General features: G+C 38.6%; 1 protein-coding gene across 1 annotated transcript in view; it reads left to right on the top strand.

Annotated features, from left to right (window-relative positions):
- The window catches only part of DNAH3 (dynein axonemal heavy chain 3), a 189,277-nt gene that overhangs the window by 121,612 nt on the left and 47,474 nt on the right, over positions 1-20,191 (top strand). Inside the window, exons 41-45 of the mRNA XM_079946098.1 lie at positions 7,860-7,963; positions 10,126-10,420; positions 11,978-12,157; positions 19,657-19,780; positions 19,862-20,018. Coding sequence (XP_079802224.1) covers positions 7,860-7,963; positions 10,126-10,420; positions 11,978-12,157; positions 19,657-19,780; positions 19,862-20,018 — 860 coding nt within the window. The remainder of the gene's footprint in view (positions 1-7,859; positions 7,964-10,125; positions 10,421-11,977; positions 12,158-19,656; positions 19,781-19,861; positions 20,019-20,191) is intronic.

Genomic DNA, 20,191 nt, shown 5'->3' with positions numbered 1-20,191 from the left:
ACATATCCATTGAAAGTTAAGCTTTACTTTTGTCTCCATGGTAATCATACATCTCTCTTTTTGCTGGTTTTCAAAACTCTCCACTACTTTTGGACATGATCAGGGTAAATGGTATTCATAAACCCCCTTAAAAAAAAAACCCAAATGCTGTAAACTCTAGAGTCAGGAACAATGGGATGGCCAAGATCCAAAGACCACATGTGATCAACTAATGCCATCTGTTGGAAGCAGGCTTTTTATTTGTTTCATCTGTGAACATTCTAAAAAAGGACATTTTTGAACCGAGGAGCGACTGTGGTTCTTTACCTTGGAAGACCATACCTCACTGAATTTAAAGTGCCACGACTATCTCCTTCCTCATTGTGGTCTGCGACCCTGCCACCCCTATCAGCTGTAGGAAGATGGCCTGGCAAGGCAAGGATGAGAAAAAAAGGAGACAGTTCTTCCAGTTCTCCCAGAGTAGTACCTGGCAGGGCAAAGCAACAGCTGCCTAATTTTCTATGTGCGATGTCACCTGCATCTCTGCATCTCTGCATCCAGGGGTGGGGGGAGGGGGGACTAGGCATATACCCAGTGGGCCTGTTGCTCTTTCTCATGCAGTCTCCTGAGGTAAAATTTCTCAGTCCAGCTCATCTACTATTTAGTTAGAGGAGATTCTGCCTAGCTTCTTTTAGTCTTTGTTTTCAGTGACATTATTCCACTCCTTTCTCTTGTGCCTTCCTAAGTATTTTACAATAGGAAATTACAAAGCTCCTAGACAGAACCCATTGAATCCAAAGATGTGTTTTAATTGCCAAGTGTGAATTCTTTCTAATATAACAGCTTTATTGAGGTACAATTTACATATCATAAAATTCACTCACTTAAGTGAGCAAATCAGTGGTTTTTAGCAAATTTGCCTAGTTGTGCAACTGTCTAATCCAATTTTAGAATATTGAACATTAGAACAAATTTAGAACATGGATCACCCCAGTAAGATCCTGCATGCCCATTTTCAGTGAATCCCTGTTCCCATCCTCAGCCCCAGGCAACCATTCATCTGCTGTCTATAGATTTGCCTTTTCTGGACATTTCAAATGCATGGAATCATGTAGTATGTGGCCTCTTGATCTGGCTTTGATTTTACTTTCTTATTACCATCTTAAAAAGCTTAAAATGTCTTTCTAGCCTTTCCACAGGGTTTAAAATTCTCATGGTGAGAGCTCCAGGGAGGCCTTCTCTGACCTCATGGGATGTTGTTTTCTGGGCTTTTCATGATCTAGGAGCCTGGGGGCACATGGATCTCTCAAATAAGTGCTGAAGGAACTGTGTTGGGGAATGCACACTAAGGAAAGCCAGCAGTCCTTTGGGGAATTCCCTCAAGGTTGGGTTAACATCATCTAACATTGATCTTTATTTGTCCAGAAGTGCTAAATTTCCCTTTATTCTTTTACTTTTTGTTTGTTTTTTCATTTTTTTAAAGTCTTTATTGAATTTGTTACAATATTTCTTCTGTTTTGTGTTTTGGTTTTTTGGCCATGAGGCATGTGGGATCTTAGCTCCCTGACCAGGGATCGAACCCGTACCCCCTGCGTTTGAAGGTGAAGTCTTAACCACTGGCCTGCCAGGGAAGTCCCCCATTGTGTGTCTTTGAAAACCCACTCACCTCTCTGTTGAAGTTTATCTTGTTCTCCCAAGTGAAGGCGAGGAAAACAGTTGGGACAGGGGGTGGTCCGAGGTGATAGAACTAATTTATCCTCCTGGATTTCTACTACTATTCTCCCCATTCTACCCCTGCACTTGCATCAGAGTTTGAGTAAAAATCACAGTGCAGAGCGAACAGGAGCACTACTCTGATGAGGACCAAACAGACCTAGAGCTAAATGTTCTCAAGTGCCTCTCTGTGTGCCCACAGCTATGCTAAATGTCTGACACATATATCTCATTCACCTTCCACAGGGATTCTCTAAGCTTTATATAAAATCAGGCCCATTTTACAGATATGCAAATGGTAACCTTGGCCAAGATCACACAGCAGTAAATCCACTTTTACTCAGTTGGACCTTTTCTCTTTGGCCGAAATGTTCCTGTATCAAGCCACAAATTAACTCTAGCTAATAACATCAGCAAGAGAAGGGGATAAATGCTTTTCTGAATCATGCTTTTTCTATCTCTTTTTTTATTATAAAAGCAATTTAATTCTATTAAATAAAAATGATCAAAAATATTTTTGTTCATACCACACTATCACAAGTATTTCAGTTTTCAAAATATCTTTCTCTATCTTGTCCATCTGCTTTCATCTCTTTATATAGTTGACATAATGGTATATATTCCCTTTTTTATTCTTCTGTTTTATCTGTCATTGTTTCTTGAATGCATTTTTCTTTATTAATACTTAGATTTTGTAGCTATCATTTTAAAGTATTTAATAGATAATTTATTTTAAAACTTCATTTTTTAGTTTTCTATTTTACTTAAGTATTAATTGGGTATATATCTCCTTATCTTCCTCTTAGTTCTAGATAATGTGAATTCTCTTCTTAAGGTCACTTCATCTCTCTAGAACGTGTATCTACATCATTGCCCCTAGTTCTCTCTCTTTTTTTTTTAATAAATTTATTTTATTTATTTATTTATTTATTTTGGATCCGTTGGGTCTTTGTTGCTGCGCGCGGGCTTTCCCCAGTTGCAGCAAGCGGGGGCTACTCTTCGCTGCAGTGTGCAGACCTCTCATTGCAGTAGTTTCTCTTGTGGCAGAGCACGGGCTCTAGGCACGTGGGCTTCAGTAGTTGCAGCACGCAGGCTCAGTAGTTGTGGCACACGGTCTCTAGAGCGCAGGCTCAGTAGCTGTGGCGCACGGGCCTAGTTGCTTCGCAGCATGTGGGATCTTCCCAGACCAGGGCTCGAACCCGTGTCCCCTGCATTGGCTGGCGGATTCTTAACCACTGTGCCACAAGGGAAGTCCCTCTCTTTTTTTAACTGAAGTATAGTTGATTTACAATGCTTCAGGTGTACAGCAAACTGATTCAGTTTTATATATATATAAATATATTTATATAAACACACATTATATGCCTATGGCTATTCTTTTTCAGATTCTTTTCCATTACAGGTTTTTACAAGATATTGAATATAGTTCCTTGTGCTATACAGTAGGTCCTTGTTGTTTACCTATCTTAGATATAGTGGTATCTGTTAATCCCAAATTCTTAATTTAACCCTCCCCCCTCCTTTCCCCTTTGGTAACCATAAGTTTGTTTTCTATGTCTGTGCAACTATTTCTGTTTTGTAAATAATGTAATTATCATTTTAATGACTGCAAAGTATTCCATTCATTTTATAAGACATAATTTTGACTGGTCTTCTAATGTGGGACATGTAAATTATTTTCAAATTTTTGTTATCACAGATGGTGCTGTGTACTCATGTAGAGAGATTATTTTCATTATGAATTATTTCCCTTATGATAAATTCCCAGAATGTGATTTCTGACTTGGACTAGAGACATTTTTGTAGCTCTGTAAGCATAGTGCCAGATTGCTTTCTAAAAGTGTTGTACCAGATTGACTTCTAGGTAGAGCTGCACAGTGACGTAGGATAATAGAAACTCTCTCCTATAATACATAATGATATGAACAATAACAACAGTTTAAGCCTAAAAAATTTCCCAGTTACAGCCTGATTCTTTAAACATTGAGAGGTAGAGGATAAGGAGAGAAACAAAAGATCCTGCATGTTGTATCTCTCAACGCAGAACCCACAACCCCACTGTCCTTCTAAAAGTGATGCTGAGAGGAAAGGGGGTGAGTTGACAAATTTCTGAGAGTTCTCATTGGTAATCACCAGTGTGGAAAAAGCAGATGGCAGTGGTGACTGGGCAGCTGCAAAAAAAATGTCTAAGAGAAACCTTTGAGCATGAAACCCCTCCATAATTTGGTAGGACCTTATTAGGAGTGGGAGAAACTACCAGGGTTTGCATCTTCCAGAGCTCCATGCTGAGTGGGGGAAGTGAGCTGAATTTTTCAGGAGTGAATCATGTCTCTAACTGGGGTGGGAGTGGGATGGACCCATGGTTCTGGAAAATTGGCCAAATTTTAGAAAGAGAGTTCAAAGCCCAGGTTTCCTGGCAAGGGCAACTGAGTATTTCCTTTTACCCAACCCCTGTACCCTCAGGCTACAGAAGAGAAATCCACACACCAGTCCTTGAATTGTGGCCAAGAAAGTGAGGGAAATAAACTCACCCTAGATAATGGTGGGGAAAATGTCAAGATTTTACCTGATTATATCAGAGTAAGAACATCAGAAAGAAAGAGAGACAGAGGATGAGGATCTAAAAGAAAAACATGACCTAAGAAACATAAATTATTTGTGTTGCAAGAACTTAGTAATAATATAAATTTAATTTTTAAAATTTATAGATGAACAATGTGCTACTGGCAAAGGGATAGATATATAGATCAATAGAATAGAATTGAGGGTCCAGAAATAAGCCCCTCATATTTATAGTGACTTGATTTTTGACAAGGGTACCAAGATAATTTTATGGAAAAAGAATAATCCTTTCAACACATGGTGCTGGAATAAATGAATATATACATGTAAAATAATGAATCTGGGCCTCTACTTTACACCATAGTCAAAAATTAGCTCAAATGGATCAAAGATCTAAATTCAAAAGTTAAAATTATGAAAGCTTAGAAGAAAACATAGGTGCAAATGATCATGACCTTGGACAGGCAACAATGTCTTAGGACAACAAAAGCACAAGCAACAAAAGAAAAAATAGTTAAAGTGAACTTCATCAAAATTAAAAACTTTTGTGCTTCATAGGACAACATCAAGAAAGTGAAAAGACAACTCACAGAACGGGTGAGATTTCTTTTGCAAATCATATATCTGATAAGGGACTTGTATATAGAATGTATAAAGAAGTATTATAATCCAATGATAAAAAGATAAATAACACAATTTTTAAATGGGCAGAGTAACTGAATAGACATTTCTCCAAAGAAGATATATAAAGGGCCAACAAGCACATGACAAGAACTCAACATTACTAGCATTATTAGCCATCAGGAAAATGCAAATCAAAAACACGAGATACGGGGCTTCCTGGTGGCACAGTGGTTGAGAGTCTGCCTGCCAATGCAGGGGACACGGGTTCGAGCCCTGGTCTGGGAGGATCCCACATGCTGCGGAGCAACTGGGCCCGTGAGCCACAACTACTGAGCCTGCGCGTCTGGAGCCTGTGCTCCGCAACAAGAGAGGCCGTGACAGTGAGAGGCCCGTGCACTGCAATGAAGAGTGGCCCCCGCTCGCCGCAACTAGAGAAAGCCCACACACAGAAACGAAGACCCAGCACAACCAAAAAAATAAATTAATTAATTAATTTTTAAAAAAAAAGAAACATGGGATACCAACTCACAACTGCAATGAGAATAATAAAAAAGATGGAAAACAACAAGTGTTGGTGAGAATGTGGGAAAATTGGAACCCTCACATGTTATAATGGAAATGTAAAATAGTACAGCAGCTTTGGAAAACAGCATTTGGCAGTTCCTCAAAAGTTAAACAAACAAAAGAAAGTTAAACATAGAGTTACCATATGACCAAGAAATTCCACTCCTAGATATATGCCCAAGAGAAATAAAAACAGATGTCCACACAAAGACTTGTACACAAATGTTCATAACAGCATAATTCATAATGACCAAAAAGTGGAAACAATCCAAATGCCCATCAACTGATGAATGAATAAATAAAATATAGTATATCCATACAATTAAACATTATTCAACAATAAAAAGAAATGAAGTAATAATACATGATACAATGTGGATAAACCTTAAAAACATTATGATGAGTAAAAGAAGCCAGTCACAAAAGAACATCTATTGGATGACTTCAATTATATGAAATGTCCAGAATAGTAAATCTATAAAGACAGAAAGTACATTAGTGGTTGCCTAGTGTTGTGGGCATGTGGGGAGATGAGGGACGGACGAGAAGAGGATTTGGGAGGTGACAGCTAAGAGGTATGAGGTTTCTTTTTGGTGCAATTAAATGTTCTAAAATTGATTATGGTAATGACTGTACAACTCTGTGAATATTAGTATATTCATACATACATGTTTTTTAGTAAACGATTGAATTGTACAATTGAAATGGGTGAATTTTATATCATGTGTGAATTATATCTTAATAAATCTGTCATTTTAAAGTTTGTAGATGAGGTGATAAAACCGCAGAATCAGAGAAAAAGAGGGGTTGAGAAACCAAAGAAACAAATTGAGATCTAAACAATGCTATTAATGATCTAATAAATGAGAACCAGCAAGGAATAAAGCATACAAGTCTAGACAGCTAACAAATGGCTTAGAGGAAAGGTTTCAGATAACTACACTTGCTACAGAAGATGAAGTCTAAGAGCAATTATAAAGAATATGACTGATATGGAGACCAAACAGTGCTAATTCCTTTAGTGGGTAACCCAATAAATAGTGTAGACAACATATACTAACATATAAATGCAGAAATTTTTCCTAAAATGAAGAACTGCTTCTGTAAATTTTAAGAGTATGCTGTATTCCAAGAAAAACTGATCCAGAATAATTGACCAAAAGAAATAATATGATTAAATTATTGGACTTCCAGGATAAAAGAGATTCCATCCGCATCTGTGTAGGAAAGAAAAATCAATAAAAGTGGAAATATCTGATGGGCCTCAGACTTACACACAGCAACCTAGAATGCAAGAAAACACACTGGAACAATGGTCTGCAACATTCTGAAGGAAAGAAAATGTGACATAAGAATACCACTCTTGGGCTTCCCTGGTGGTGCAGTGGTTGAGAGTCTGCCTGCCGATGCAGGGGACACGGGTTCATGCCCCGGTCCGGGAAGATCCCACATGCCGCAGAGCGGCTGGGCCCGTGAGCCATGGCCGCTGAGCCTGCGCGTCCGGAGCCTGCGCTCCGCAACGGGAGAGGCCACAACAGTGAGAGGCCCGCGTACCACAAAAAAAAAAAAAAAAAAGTTTTCCTCACAAGAAAAAAAATTCTATGTATAGTGACAGATTTTATAAGAATAGAATCATTTGACATTACATGCATTATATATTATATATACAATCTTTATTAATATAATTTTATAATGTGATCAGTTCACTGTATATATAAATATTGAATCACTATATTCTATACCTGAAACTAATATAATGTTATTTGTCAGTTATACCTCAATTGAATAAAAAAAAAAAGAAACCACTTTTAGGAACCAGTATCTCTTGTAGTGAATAATGATTATCTGAAGTTTAGCAGGTCCTTCAGTTTCATTTTAGTCTCCTTTTCTTCTAATTTAAGTAAAATTAGATTTAATGTTTTTATTTTTAATAGTGTAATATATAAAAATATAATTATATTTTATGTTGTATTAATATAAATCACATATATATACATAGTGTATGATATATAATATCAAATGATCCTATTCTAATAAAATCCTTTCTTTCATCTACCTATACTTCCATCTTTAATATGTTTGTGTGTCTTGAGAGAGGACTGGAAGGGTTCCCATCAAAAGTTATCTCTAGGTGTGAGATTTGGAGCGATTTGTTTTCTTCCTTTTTTGTTCTTTTCAATACTTCCTCTTTATATTATTAAGAATAATTATTTGTATAATTAGCACCTATTATTTTTATACATATAATAAAGTTATTACCCTTTAAAAGGTGTTGTTCCAGGTTATACCATTACACAACTATGCCAGTACCGGTAGTTATACATTTCAGATGCCTATGGCTGAGGTAGTTAAATACCTCAAATATGAAATGTAAACCCCTGATGTACTAATAACCTATTCTATTTCTTTGGGTACAGGAAGCATCTATGATTTTTATTTCCTCAAGCAAGGTGGTGGACATTGGTACACATGGACAGAGTATATCACCAAAGAGGAGGAAAATATCCCAGCAAATGCAAAGGTAAAAGAGAGTTATTGGCCATGGAACTTTGGTAATGACCTGATATTCAGCAAAGTGGAGAGGTTAACAGCAGGTCTGTGTTAGCATTTTCAAGAACTTACTTTAGGAAAAGGTTCAAACATGAGCTGGACTGAGCCTTCAAAACATGGACTTTAGAATCAGAGAGTCCCAGATTCCTTACTCAGCCTTCACTCTCTCTGCCTCAATTTACTCAACTACACAATAGCAGAAAAAAATACCTAAAGGATGGCTGCAAGGATTGAAGACATTATACATGAATTTGTGGCACACACTGTGTGCTAGATTATGCTGCTGCTATTCTGGTTATTATCACTGTCTATAATGCCAGACGGTCATCAGTCCACCTCTCAGATACCTCAGCCAAAAAGATCCTTGCCTTTTCTTTAAAATCCCCAGAGAAAGATTTCTTTAATCAGAATTCTCAGAAAAATGGGTATTGATTAATAGATTTTCTGGTTAGCAGACAGTTCACCTACAACTCCTGCTCATTTCCTCGTGGAAAATTTTTTCCAGATGTGCAATTTCGTGCCTCTATTTGCAGTTATCTAGTGGACATAATTTATCTTTCTGGGGGTGATTGTAGATTGTTCAGGCCCCAGATAGAGTAGTAGGAGGTGGATGGGAAAGTGGAAATACTGATGACAAAGTCAGACAGCAGACAGGAGCACAGCTGCTTGTGAAAAGGGTGCAGTAAGCAGGAGTGAATGTGTGTTGAGTTCAGGACACACCCTGGAGGCTGTCTTGTAAAGAACCCCACAGCACTGAGGCCCTAAACTTTCATTCTCCTTAAAGAGCTTCATCACCAGAGCTCCAGGGGTTTGCAATCTTGCTGGATTCATACAAATAAAAGTCCAATGCAGAAAATATTTCAGTTCTGCTGGGAATTTTTCCTTTGTCAAAAAATTGTTCTAGCCCCTGAAAATAAAAATCTAAGAAACAAAACCTGCTTTACATTCCTAGTCTTGGTACCTGGTTCTGCATTCAGTATCACTTACTGGCTATGTGGCTTTAGACAAGTTAGCCAGCCATCCTCCAGTCTCAATTTTTTCATCTGAAAAAGTGAGCTAATAATATACCTGCCTCAGAGGGTTATTAGGAAAGCTGCAGGGAATAACAGAGGCAAAACATCCATAGCTCAACACCTGTTAATTCTCTTCCTCACCCCTTCAATTCCTTTGTTCTATCTGCTCCTTTTACTTTGATCAAATTATTTATCAAAAGAAGCCAAGACTTTTGTCTACCAATATACACAAGGCCACCATGTTGCACAGTCCCTGTTGGTGCCACTTGCATCATGGTCTAGTTTTGCTTTAGAGGCACCATTTACATAAACCATAGTGTGAATGGTGCTCCCTAGAGTTGCACAACAGCACAACAGTGGCTCCATGTTCACTAGCCCCTTCTAGTCTAGACATTTAAGTAGTAGACAGATAAGTAATAGGGATTCCAGGAGCTCAAGACCAAGCCCTTAGAGCCCAATTGGAGCCTGAATACCAGGAATAGTATTGCAGTTTCCATATTGGAAAAAGAGTTAATAGGAACAACCAAGAATCTGAGCATTAGGAAAAGCAGATGAGGAACAAGCACAGGGAATGGGGGTCAAGGGTCACACCTAACCCTTCCTGAACAAGCAGTATAGGTGGCGTATGGGAGGTGGACCTTTCCTGGGGCAAGGCAGTCAGCTTGGTTCAGAGCAGTGGTCTCAGACGGCAGTAGCTATAGACCCATCCTTACTGTAATTGGTGTTTATAATATGACATTTCAGTGGTTAAGAATATAAACCTTGGAATCAGACAAGCTGGAATTAAAATCCTTGCATTTCCACTTACTTGGTGTGTAAGTGAGCTCTGGATCTCAGCTTCCTCATCTCTAAAACAGAGTTTCCTCATCTCTAAAATGCCCATATTTACGTGCAAGATTTAATTTAATCCTCAAAACAGCTCAGTGAACTAGGTGCCATTATTATCCCCATTTTACAGATGAAGAAACTAAGGCCCCTGGAGAGGTAAAATACTCAAGATCATAAAGATAAATAAGAGATGGAGCTGAACGGATGGTAAGGATAGAACCCAAGTCTCCTGAATTCCAAGACCCAATCTCCTGGGCTCAGTACCAAGACTCACCATGTCTTTGTGGCACAGGTCTCAGAACTCATCATCCCCACAATGGAAACAGCCCGGCAGTCCTTCTTCTTGAAAACCTACCTGGACCATGAGATTCCAATGCTGTTCGTAGGACCCACGGGCACTGGCAAATCAGTCATCACCAACAACTTCCTTTTCCGCCTTCCCAAAAATACTTATCTGCCCAACTTCATCAATTTCTCTGCCAGAACTTCAGCCAGTCAGACCCAGGATATCATCATGTCCAAGCTGGATCGACGGCGGAAGGGCCTTTTTGGGCCTCCCATAGGGAAGAAAGCAGTGGTATTTGTGGGTAAGGCATTGGCCTGCATCTGGACACACCAAATTCTTCTACTCTAAGCTGCAGCAAAACAGAATCTCCCCTTGTACAGCCACTGTATAGTCCTTTTACTCTCTCTGGGAGATAAACTATTTCTGGTTAATATAATTCAGCATTCCTTCCCTCCCCTCCTATTTTCCTTCCTTCCTTCCATCTTTCCATCCCTTCCTCTTTCCCTTCCCTCCCTCTCTTCCTTCTTTCATTTTTTGTTTCCTGTCCTTTCCTTCATTCATTACCAAGTATTTGTTAACCATGTACTATAAGCCAACTTTTCAGTAAGTGAGGCACAGTCCAGGCCTTTTTGCCTGAGGGAGGATCCCAGTTTCTCCTGGAATGAAGTTGAGCCTGTGGATCAGGCAAAGTTACTTTATAGTGAGAGGCAGTTAGGTCCAGAAGGGGACTGTGGTGTTTGCCCTCTTGCATCTCCAGAAGCAACTCACACTTTGTGATGAGCTTCTATTCCATTATGTGCCAGATAAATATGTTATCAGTATATGAAGAAATATAATAGTTGCTAAATAAATATTTGTGAAATAAGCACATTGAATTTTCCCAGGATTTTATGTTTACAAAGCACTTCCTCATTTATTTTGTTTGAGCCTCACAGCCCCATCAGTTTATTAGCCACCATTATCACTTTACTAGTCAGTTAATTGAGGCTCCAGAGGTTACATTCCGTGTTCAGGGTCAAACATCTAGAAAATTCTGGAACCACGAGCCAAAACCAGGTTTCGTGGTGCCAAATACATTATCTTTTCCACTCTCTTACTGCTGACTCATAAAATTCTCATTTAGTAATAGTAATGCCCTGCCCTTCTGGGTTATCTCATGTCCTGTCTTTAAAATTCATGTATTGATAGTAAATGTTGCATGTATTTATATCCTTGCCAATTAGTAACAGCTCCCTAAAGGCAGGGATCCTATTTTGTTTCCCTTTCTTTTCCCCCTTTCTCCTTTCCTCCAGTCTTTTCTCCCTTCCTATTTTTATGGTATATCCAAAAACAGATTAAGCTTTGCAGCCAAACAGACCTAGGTCCAAATCTCACTTTTTAACCCTAAGCATACTATTCCATGACCTTCAGTTCCTCACCTCTAACATAAAGGTAATACTCTCTTCCTTATAAAGTTATTATTTTGATTAGATGAGATAATATGTATAAAACTCCTAAAATCTTACGTGACACAAAACTGGGCATTTAATCAATGTTCATTGGAGTTTATTGAGTGCCTTCTATGTACCAGGACTGAGCAATATGCTATTTTAGAAAATCAATCCCTACCCTGGAGGAAATATGGGAAAAAATTAAATGTCTGTTTGTTAATGCCAATCTGTCAATAAAGCAGTAGAGCCCAGAACCCAGGAAAAGCTCTTCCATTATGGTAAGAATGTCCACTGGCTGAGCCCTGCCTAGAGTGAGGATGTAACAACTGGGCACAGACTCTCCCATGGAGGGATAATCATCTGCTACCTCCTGTGAGAGCAAAGGATCCCATAGACTTACAATCTGTGGCCATGGCTTCTTTCCCCAGATGACCTCAACATGCCAGCCAAAGAGGTGTATGGGGCCCAGCCCCCCATTGAGCTCCTGAGGCAGTGGATTGACCACGGTTACTGGTTTGACAAGAAGGACACAAACAAGCTGGACATCGTTGATGTGCTGCTTGTGACAGCCATGGGCCCCCCTGGTGGAGGAAGAAATGACATTACTGGTACGTGAAGGAGAGAGTTCATTACTCTTCACCCACCCCCTGCAGAGCCAGACCACCTTCATGGATGGAGGGTTGGTGCAGGGCACTCATCCTGATGGAAGGTGGAGAAAGGTGTGTTTAGGCTGTAGCCAGAGACACTTGAGTTAGCTTCCAGGAGTGTCATTTGAATATTTCATGTTGGTAGTTGTATGAAATAGGATGGGAAGATGAAAAGAGGATTTGCGGAGTCTTTGGCTAGAGGAACAGAGAGTCCCATGAAGAAGGGAGTTCAGTGTGGACAGCATGTGTTCCAGGAGGGAGGCTAGATCAGAGGTTCTCAACTAAGGGTGCACGACAGATTCACCTGTTGTGTTTCTCATAATTCTTTGGATTGTCAGAGACAGAACACCTAACCCAAAGTGGCCTAAGGAAAATCATAATGATAATAAACAAACAAATAAAGAAGATTTTTTCCCCTGTCATCTAACACTTCAGGAATATATTTTGCTTCAGGTGCAACTTGATCCATCTAGGTCTACAGATTTTCATACTTTTATTCTGAGATACATCCTTGGTTAAGAATCTTAATGCCATTTCCAGACTTAAGATTCTGTGGCCTTGCTCTCCCCTGTGGCATTTGTCTTTTTCATTTGTAAAATAAGGAAGATAAGCAGGGTGATTTTACTTGGGTATACAAACCCATCACCTTCCACTTCAAGTATAGAGTCCAGGGGTACCTTGCCTTGGGTTTGAGTATAACAGGATCTCAGGCACTTGGCATCTATAAATTCAACACTTCTCTCACTAGTGAGAGGGAGAGGAACTTGGTATATTACTTTTCTCTAAGACCTAGTCATTCTATAGGACAAAATATTTGCAAACCATCTGTCTGATAAGGAGTTAATATACAAAATATGTAAGGAATTCATACAACTCAATAGCTAAACAACAAACAATCTGATTTGAAAATGGATAGAGAATTCGAATAGACATTTTTCTAAAGAAGACATACAAATGGCTAACAGGCACATGAAAAGATGTTCAATATTGCTAATTATTAGAGAAATGAAAATCAGAATCACAGTGAGATATCACCTCACACCTGACAGAATGGCTATTAACAAAAAGTCAAGAGATAACAAGTGCCCTTGTACACTGTTGGTGGAAATGTAAATTGGTGCAGCCACTATGAAAAACAGTAGGAGGTTCCTCAAGAAATTAAAAATAGCACTACCATATGATCCAGCAATGCCACTTCTGGGTATATCTGAAGGAAATGAAATCACTTCCTCGAAGAAATATCTGCACTTCCATGTTCATTGCAACATTATTCACAATAGTCAACTCATGGAAACAACCAAAGGGTCCATCGATGGATGAATGGATAAAGATGTACACACACACACACACACACACACACACACACACACACACACACACAATGGGATATTATTCAGCCATAAAAAAGAATGAAATCCTACCCTTTGTGACAACATGGATGGACCTTGAGAACATTATGCTAAGTGAAATAAGTCAGAGAAAAACAAATACTATATGATATCACTTACATGTAGAATCTAAAAAAGCCAAACTCATGGAAACAGGAGTAGAATGGTGGTTGCCGGGGTTTAGGGGATGGGGGAAATGGGGAGATGTTGGTCAAAGGGTACAAATTTCCAGTTATAAGATGAATAAGTTTTGGGAATCTAATGTATAGCATGGTGACTCTAGTTAACAACAACAGCAACAATGGAATTGTTACTTGACCTTATTGTGGCAATCATTTTGCAATATCTATATGCATCAAATCATCATGTTGTAAACCTTCAGCTTATGTATGTTATATGTGAATTATATCTCAATAAAACTGGCAGGGGGTGGAGATCTATTCAAAAGGGAATATCTGTTTCCAGTACATATCATGGAAATAGTAATTACTAACATTTGTGCAGCAGTTGACAGTTTTCAGGCTATGTCACATATATGATATTTGAAAAGATCCTATAATAAAGACCAGTGCCCAAAGTCTGCCAGGAACACATCTGTAGTCAAGTGAAATTGGGTTTATTAATTTGCTGCAGAAAGGGTGTCTGCACAGCATGGAGAACCGTGAGAGTGGCTGGTGTAAGAGAGTTAAATGGACTTGTGCTGGGTGATGTGAGGAAAGGCTTAAGGAACCAGGGACTCTGGGATTGGGTAATCTCAGGAAGTGGGGACAATTTGATGAGTGGGTATCTTAATTTTTTTCTCTGCTTGGTAAAGAAGTAGAGTCATTCATATTAGCTAGGGGGGAAGTTTTCATGGTTTCAGAGCAAACTTGTTTCTGTCTTGTTCCATCATAGCTAGGGAGTGACCTCGTCTGATGTTGATATTTAATGGAATTGTGTTCAGTGGAGAACTAACAGCCTAGCTGATATTTGCCAGACCAGCTGCCAGCTTTCAGGGCTGAGATGGGAAACCTGAAGCTCAAGGCAGTTTAGTGTGGTGGCTGAGAGTATGGCTTGGCAGAAGACTGATCTGGGTTTAGGTAACATTAACAAACATTAAGTACTATTAGTATCCTTATCATCAAAAGAGTAAGTGGGGCTTCCCTGGTGGCGCAGTGGTTGAGAGTCCGCCTGCCGATGCAGGGGATGCGGGTTCGTGCCCTGGTCTGGGAAGATCCCACATGCCGCGGAGCGGCTGGGCGCGTGAGCCATGGCCGCTGAGCCTGCGCGTCCAGAGCCTGTGCTCCGCAACGGGAGAGGCCACAACAGTGCGAGGCCCGCGTACCGCAAAAAAAAAAAAAAAAAGAAAAGAAAAAAAAAGAAACAAAAGAGTAAGTGAATTTCTCAAGTTCACACAACTGTAAATGGTTCCAGATCAATGTGTAAAATATTATTCTGGCTTTTTTTTAAAAAAAAGAAAAACCTACATATGTCAATACATAAGTATAGTGGAGTATATATATATATACATATATATATATATGTATATATATATAATACTTATGTACTGACATATATATTTTCCTTTTTTTAAAAAAATGCCATATATATATATTGAAAAGAGTTTTGGGAAAAATGGCAGCAGCTGTGCCAGAATCATCATTTTTGGCTCTTCCCAAATTCCCATAAACAGAGCAACTAGATAGCAAAACCAAAAACCTATAAACAACATTTACAACAAAACTAGTTGGCAGAGTATTCCCCACATATTCTAAAGTATAATTGGTGGGAACAAACCACTGGCAGCTACAAGACCCACATGTTATCTGCCTCTGTGCGGGAGAAAGCAGAGGGAAGTATTGAGGCATCTAACAGACCTGAGAATGGTTGAACCCCAAAGTAGCAAACAGGTATTCACTGATAAGCATGGCAGCCAATCTGAGAACAGGAGCTGAAGTTGGCAGGACTTTTACCTTCTCAAATAACAAGTAAGCACAGTGAATGTGCAGTGAGCTCTGAGGGACTAGAGCATTATAGCCAGTTGTGATTTCTCTAAACTAACAACCCAGGTCTTCCATACAAGGTGAGACCCTACACTGAAGAGAAACTGGAGTTGAATCAGAATTTAGCAAGTTAAGATTACTAGAAACAAAGGAAAGAGAAGGTCAAAATGAGAGTGAGAGAGAGGAACAGAGGCAGGAAAGTTCAGAAAGCAAGTCACTATATTTTTGAACACTTAAGAAATCAACAGAAAAGGAAACTTTGTGGAGTTAGAAAAGGCATCTGAGTCAAGCCTTCTCTAATTGCATATATAAAAATGAGCAAAGAAAAGTATTGAGGTCATGTTTCATAAAAATTAATGCAGGAAGGAAGAGAGTAGAGAAAAACACCCCTACTTCAAAAGCACAACAGAAAGACATACTTTAAAAACTTTAATCTATTACTTCAAAATAATCTGAAAGACACTGATGAGATAATACAAGGCAGGAAAGAATGACATAAATCAGAATTAGAAAAACTTAGAAATTGAATGATGGAACTCAAGAATTAGGGAAAAAAAGTTACCTTAGAAATGAAGCCAAAACTAAAAGGAGCAAAAATAGAATAAATACAATCAGTAATGCCTTAAGAAATAAAAAATTAGAAGGAATTTTTTCATCAGAAAAAAAATAAAGACATACTACAGCATCGATGAACCTTAAAGACATTATGTTAGTGAAATAAGCCAGTTACAAAAGGACAAATATTATATGATTCCACTTATATGAGGTACTCAGGTTCACAGAGACAAAAAGTGAAATGGTTGTTACCAGAGGCTAGGGAGAGGGAAATGGGAAGTTAGGGCTTCATGAGTTTCAGTTGCAGAAGATGAAAAGATTCTGGAGATAGGTGGTGGTGATGTTCACACAACAATGTGAATGTGCTTGATGCCACTAAACTGTACACTTAAAAAATGGTAAATTTTATGTTATGTATATTTTATCACAATAAAATTTTTTTCTAGAAATGAAGAAAGGAACTAAAAGGTTTGAGAGAAAGTAACAAATATTAAAGTTAGGTAGAGGAAATCCAACATACAACTAACAGGAGTGTCTAAAGAAGAAAACTGAAGTTTCTTCAAAGAAGAAAACAGAACTAATAATAAAAGCTATAATCCAATAAAATGCGCCCCCCAAAAAAGTATTTTTGAAAATTACATATTGAAAAGGTACATTGTGTACCTAAGAATACAGACTCAAAAATGATCATTACCAAGACTAGTAAAATCACTGGACTTTAAAGAAAACTAGATCATCTTAAGAATTTTCAACTGCAATCTTTATGCTAGAGAAAACGGAATAACATATTTATGATACTTGAGGGAATACAATGAGAGTCAAGGCTTTTGTTGCCAGCAAAGCTGACCTTCAAGTATAAAATAAAAACTATTATCAACATGCAAGAACTCAGAGACTTATTTCCATAAGCCCTTTCTCAGGAATCTGTTAGAAAATGGGTTTCACATGATCAAAATAGCTATAAAGAGATCAATATAACAACTGGTAGTGAGCATTACTTAATGTGGTTATTTGTTGAACTAAGACTACATGGGATGGATTGTAACATATAAAGCCTATATGATTTGATGATGTAGATATTGAACAGTTGAAAATGGAGGGGGATGAGGATAGCACATACAAGAAGTTTTAAACTCTTCTGTTACTGTAATTGGTGGCGGTAGTATATTCTTATTCTGAGTGTGTTGTATGTAAAAAGTAGGATTATATGAATGAGTAACTATAGTATTTTCTGTTTCTACTGTCCCTTGTGTGCTTGAGAACCAGGACTCAGTGTGGAGAAAAGGAAATCAAGATGCAATATAGAAGAAGTTAAGAAAAAGCTCTGGAGTCCTAAATTTGAAATATCAGTACTAACTCATGTTCCAGGTCTAAAAAGTAATAACCAACTCATTAACAATAAGAATTCTTAGCACCCAGACTGTGGTCTTGAAATCCAGTTTCCTACTAAAATAAACAAGGCTTCTTGGAGAAATGGCTTATTGCATGTCTGGGACAGGAAATATACAAGATGTATCTGTAATGTCTTCATATATGCCTGTAACGTTTTCATATATCCAATCATGAGAAAGCTTTCAGAGACTACAGAGTCCTGTCAAAAGCATTCAGTTAACAACACAAGGAGGCTCTAACTGGCAAATACAGGGAAATTTGAGCTTCAACAATGATAGTAATTTAAATGGATTGAAATTTATCAAAAGATATTTAAGTCTATGAATCAGTAATAACAATCATAGCTGGTCATCTTCAGAGGATGATAAAACACCAGTTCATTATCTTGAAAACTGATAAATAAATGGAAAGAAGCAAGCATTTATTTTGACTTTCTTATATGAAGTATACCACTGTATAAGCAAATAGATGAAGGGAAAGTGTCCCTTCTGAAAATAGTCCTAATATTTTAATAAACTATATAGTAAATGAAAAAGAAATTATATAATCAGAATATCATCATTTGGCAAACTTCAGTGAATTAATGGATCTAGCCATTGAGAATCAGTAGCTACCAACATTGCAGAGGGAGAGACAACATCATGTGCCCTCTGATGAAGGACTACACCACCACCTATAGTGTGGCCAAAGAGGTGGAACCTGAATCTGATTAAGTCTCTAGGTACAGCTGCAAATTGGTGGGAAATACGAAGGGCAGAGGAACCAAGTAAATTACACCATGTAATCCTGACTGTGGAAACTTCTACAGATCAAACAGTCCAGCTATTCAATAGACAGAAGATAAAAGAAAGGGATGGAGGGGGGAACCTATAGATTAAAAGAGACTTAAAAGACATATCAATTTTTTTAAATTAGCGGGATTAAACTCTGGTATCTAGAAATGAACACATGGTCAATAAAGATGCAAGATAGCAATTACTTTAAAAGTCAGGATAGTGACAACTTTTGGAGGGAGAAATGGAGAGGTCTGTGATTGGGATGGGATATATGGAGGGCTGGCAAAGTTGTATTTCTTGACATGGATAGTAGATGTAAGGATGTTAACTTTATAATGATTCACTAAACTATACATTTGTTTTGTGTGGTTTTCTATATCTGTGCTTTACTTTATATAGAAAAATACTTTTAAAAGAAGATATGCAGGCAAATCTATAGAGACAAAAATTAGATTATTAGTTGCCAAGGGCTGCAAGGAAGTGGGGAGTGACTGCTAGTGGGTAAAGGATTTCTTTTTGGGGTGATTAAAATGTTCTGCTATTGATTGTGGTAATGGTTGCACAACTAAAATACTAAAAAATCATTGAATTGTGTACTTTAAATGGATGAATTGTATAGTATGTGAATTACATCTCAATAAAGCTGATACCTAGTATAACTATAAATATATAGGCATCTAACATTGGGTATATAGATACAAATACAGAGATGTAAGAATATCAGACTAACAGTGGGGAGGGGAGAGAGAATGGATTTCGTGTGTGGGAGGTAAGGGATACTTTCTATAAAAGTATTTCTGAATTGTTTGATTATTTTACAATGATCATATATTGCCTTTACCTTTTTTTTTTTTTTTTGCGATACGCGGGCCTCTCACTGCTGTGGCCTCTCCCGTTGCGGAGCACAGGCTCCGGACGCGCAGGCTCAGCGGCCATGGCTCACGGGCCCAGCCGCTCGGCGGCATGTGGGATCTTCCCAGACCGGGGCATGAACTCGCGTCCCCTGCATCGGCAGGCGGACTCTCAACCACTGCGCCACCAGGGAAGCCCTGCCTTTACCTTTTAACAACCTTGAGCACTGGACTAGCACTATTACCAGAACTTCTGCAATCATGGAGACGTTCTGTATCTGTACTGTGCAATACAACAGCCGCTAGTCACATGTTATCCTTGAGTAGTTGAAATGTGGCTAGTGAGACTGAGGAACTAAATTTTAATGTTATTTAATTTTCATAAGGCTGCCATATTGGACAGCACAGCTCTAGAACATTAAGGCAGAGGGAAAACTCTTCTATATCTCAGGATCTCTAGGCCCAGGAGGTAAGTGTGAGAATATATGCACACTCACACCTGTGCATGTTTTCCAGGACGATTCACTCGCCATCTGAATATCATTTCCATCAATGCCTTTGAGGATGACATTTTAACCAAGATTTTCAGTTCAATCGCTGACTGGCACTTTGGAAAAGGGTTTGATGTGATGTTCTTAAGGTAAGAGGTTCCTGTGTTATTGGCCTGGGGTCCTCAGTTCTGGCCCCTCTTTAACTGGTCTGCCTTCTCCTTCCTCCCAAGGTATGGAAAGTTGCTGGTACAAGCTACGATGACAATTTATAAAGCTGCAATGGAGAATTTCTTGCCAACTCCCTCCAAGTCACACTATGTCTTTAACCTGCGGGACTTCTCACGGGTGATCCAAGGGGTATTGCTCTGCCCTCACACCCACCTACAGGTCAGCCGCTATCATTTCTGTTATCAAGTTCATTCAGTGATATCCTTGGCTACATGGAATATACAATGATAAGAGTAATATCTAACTTCTATCAAGCATTTAATCTATGCTAAGCATTGTGCTAAGTATTTTGTAAGCATTGTCTCATTAAAGCCCCATATCGACCCCAGGAT

The sequence above is a fragment of the Stenella coeruleoalba genome (assembly GCF_951394435.1).
Source record: "Stenella coeruleoalba genome assembly, chromosome: 15".
Taxonomy (NCBI): Eukaryota; Metazoa; Chordata; class Mammalia; order Artiodactyla; family Delphinidae; genus Stenella; species Stenella coeruleoalba.
This window is presented reverse-complemented; position numbering and strand designations above follow the sequence as displayed.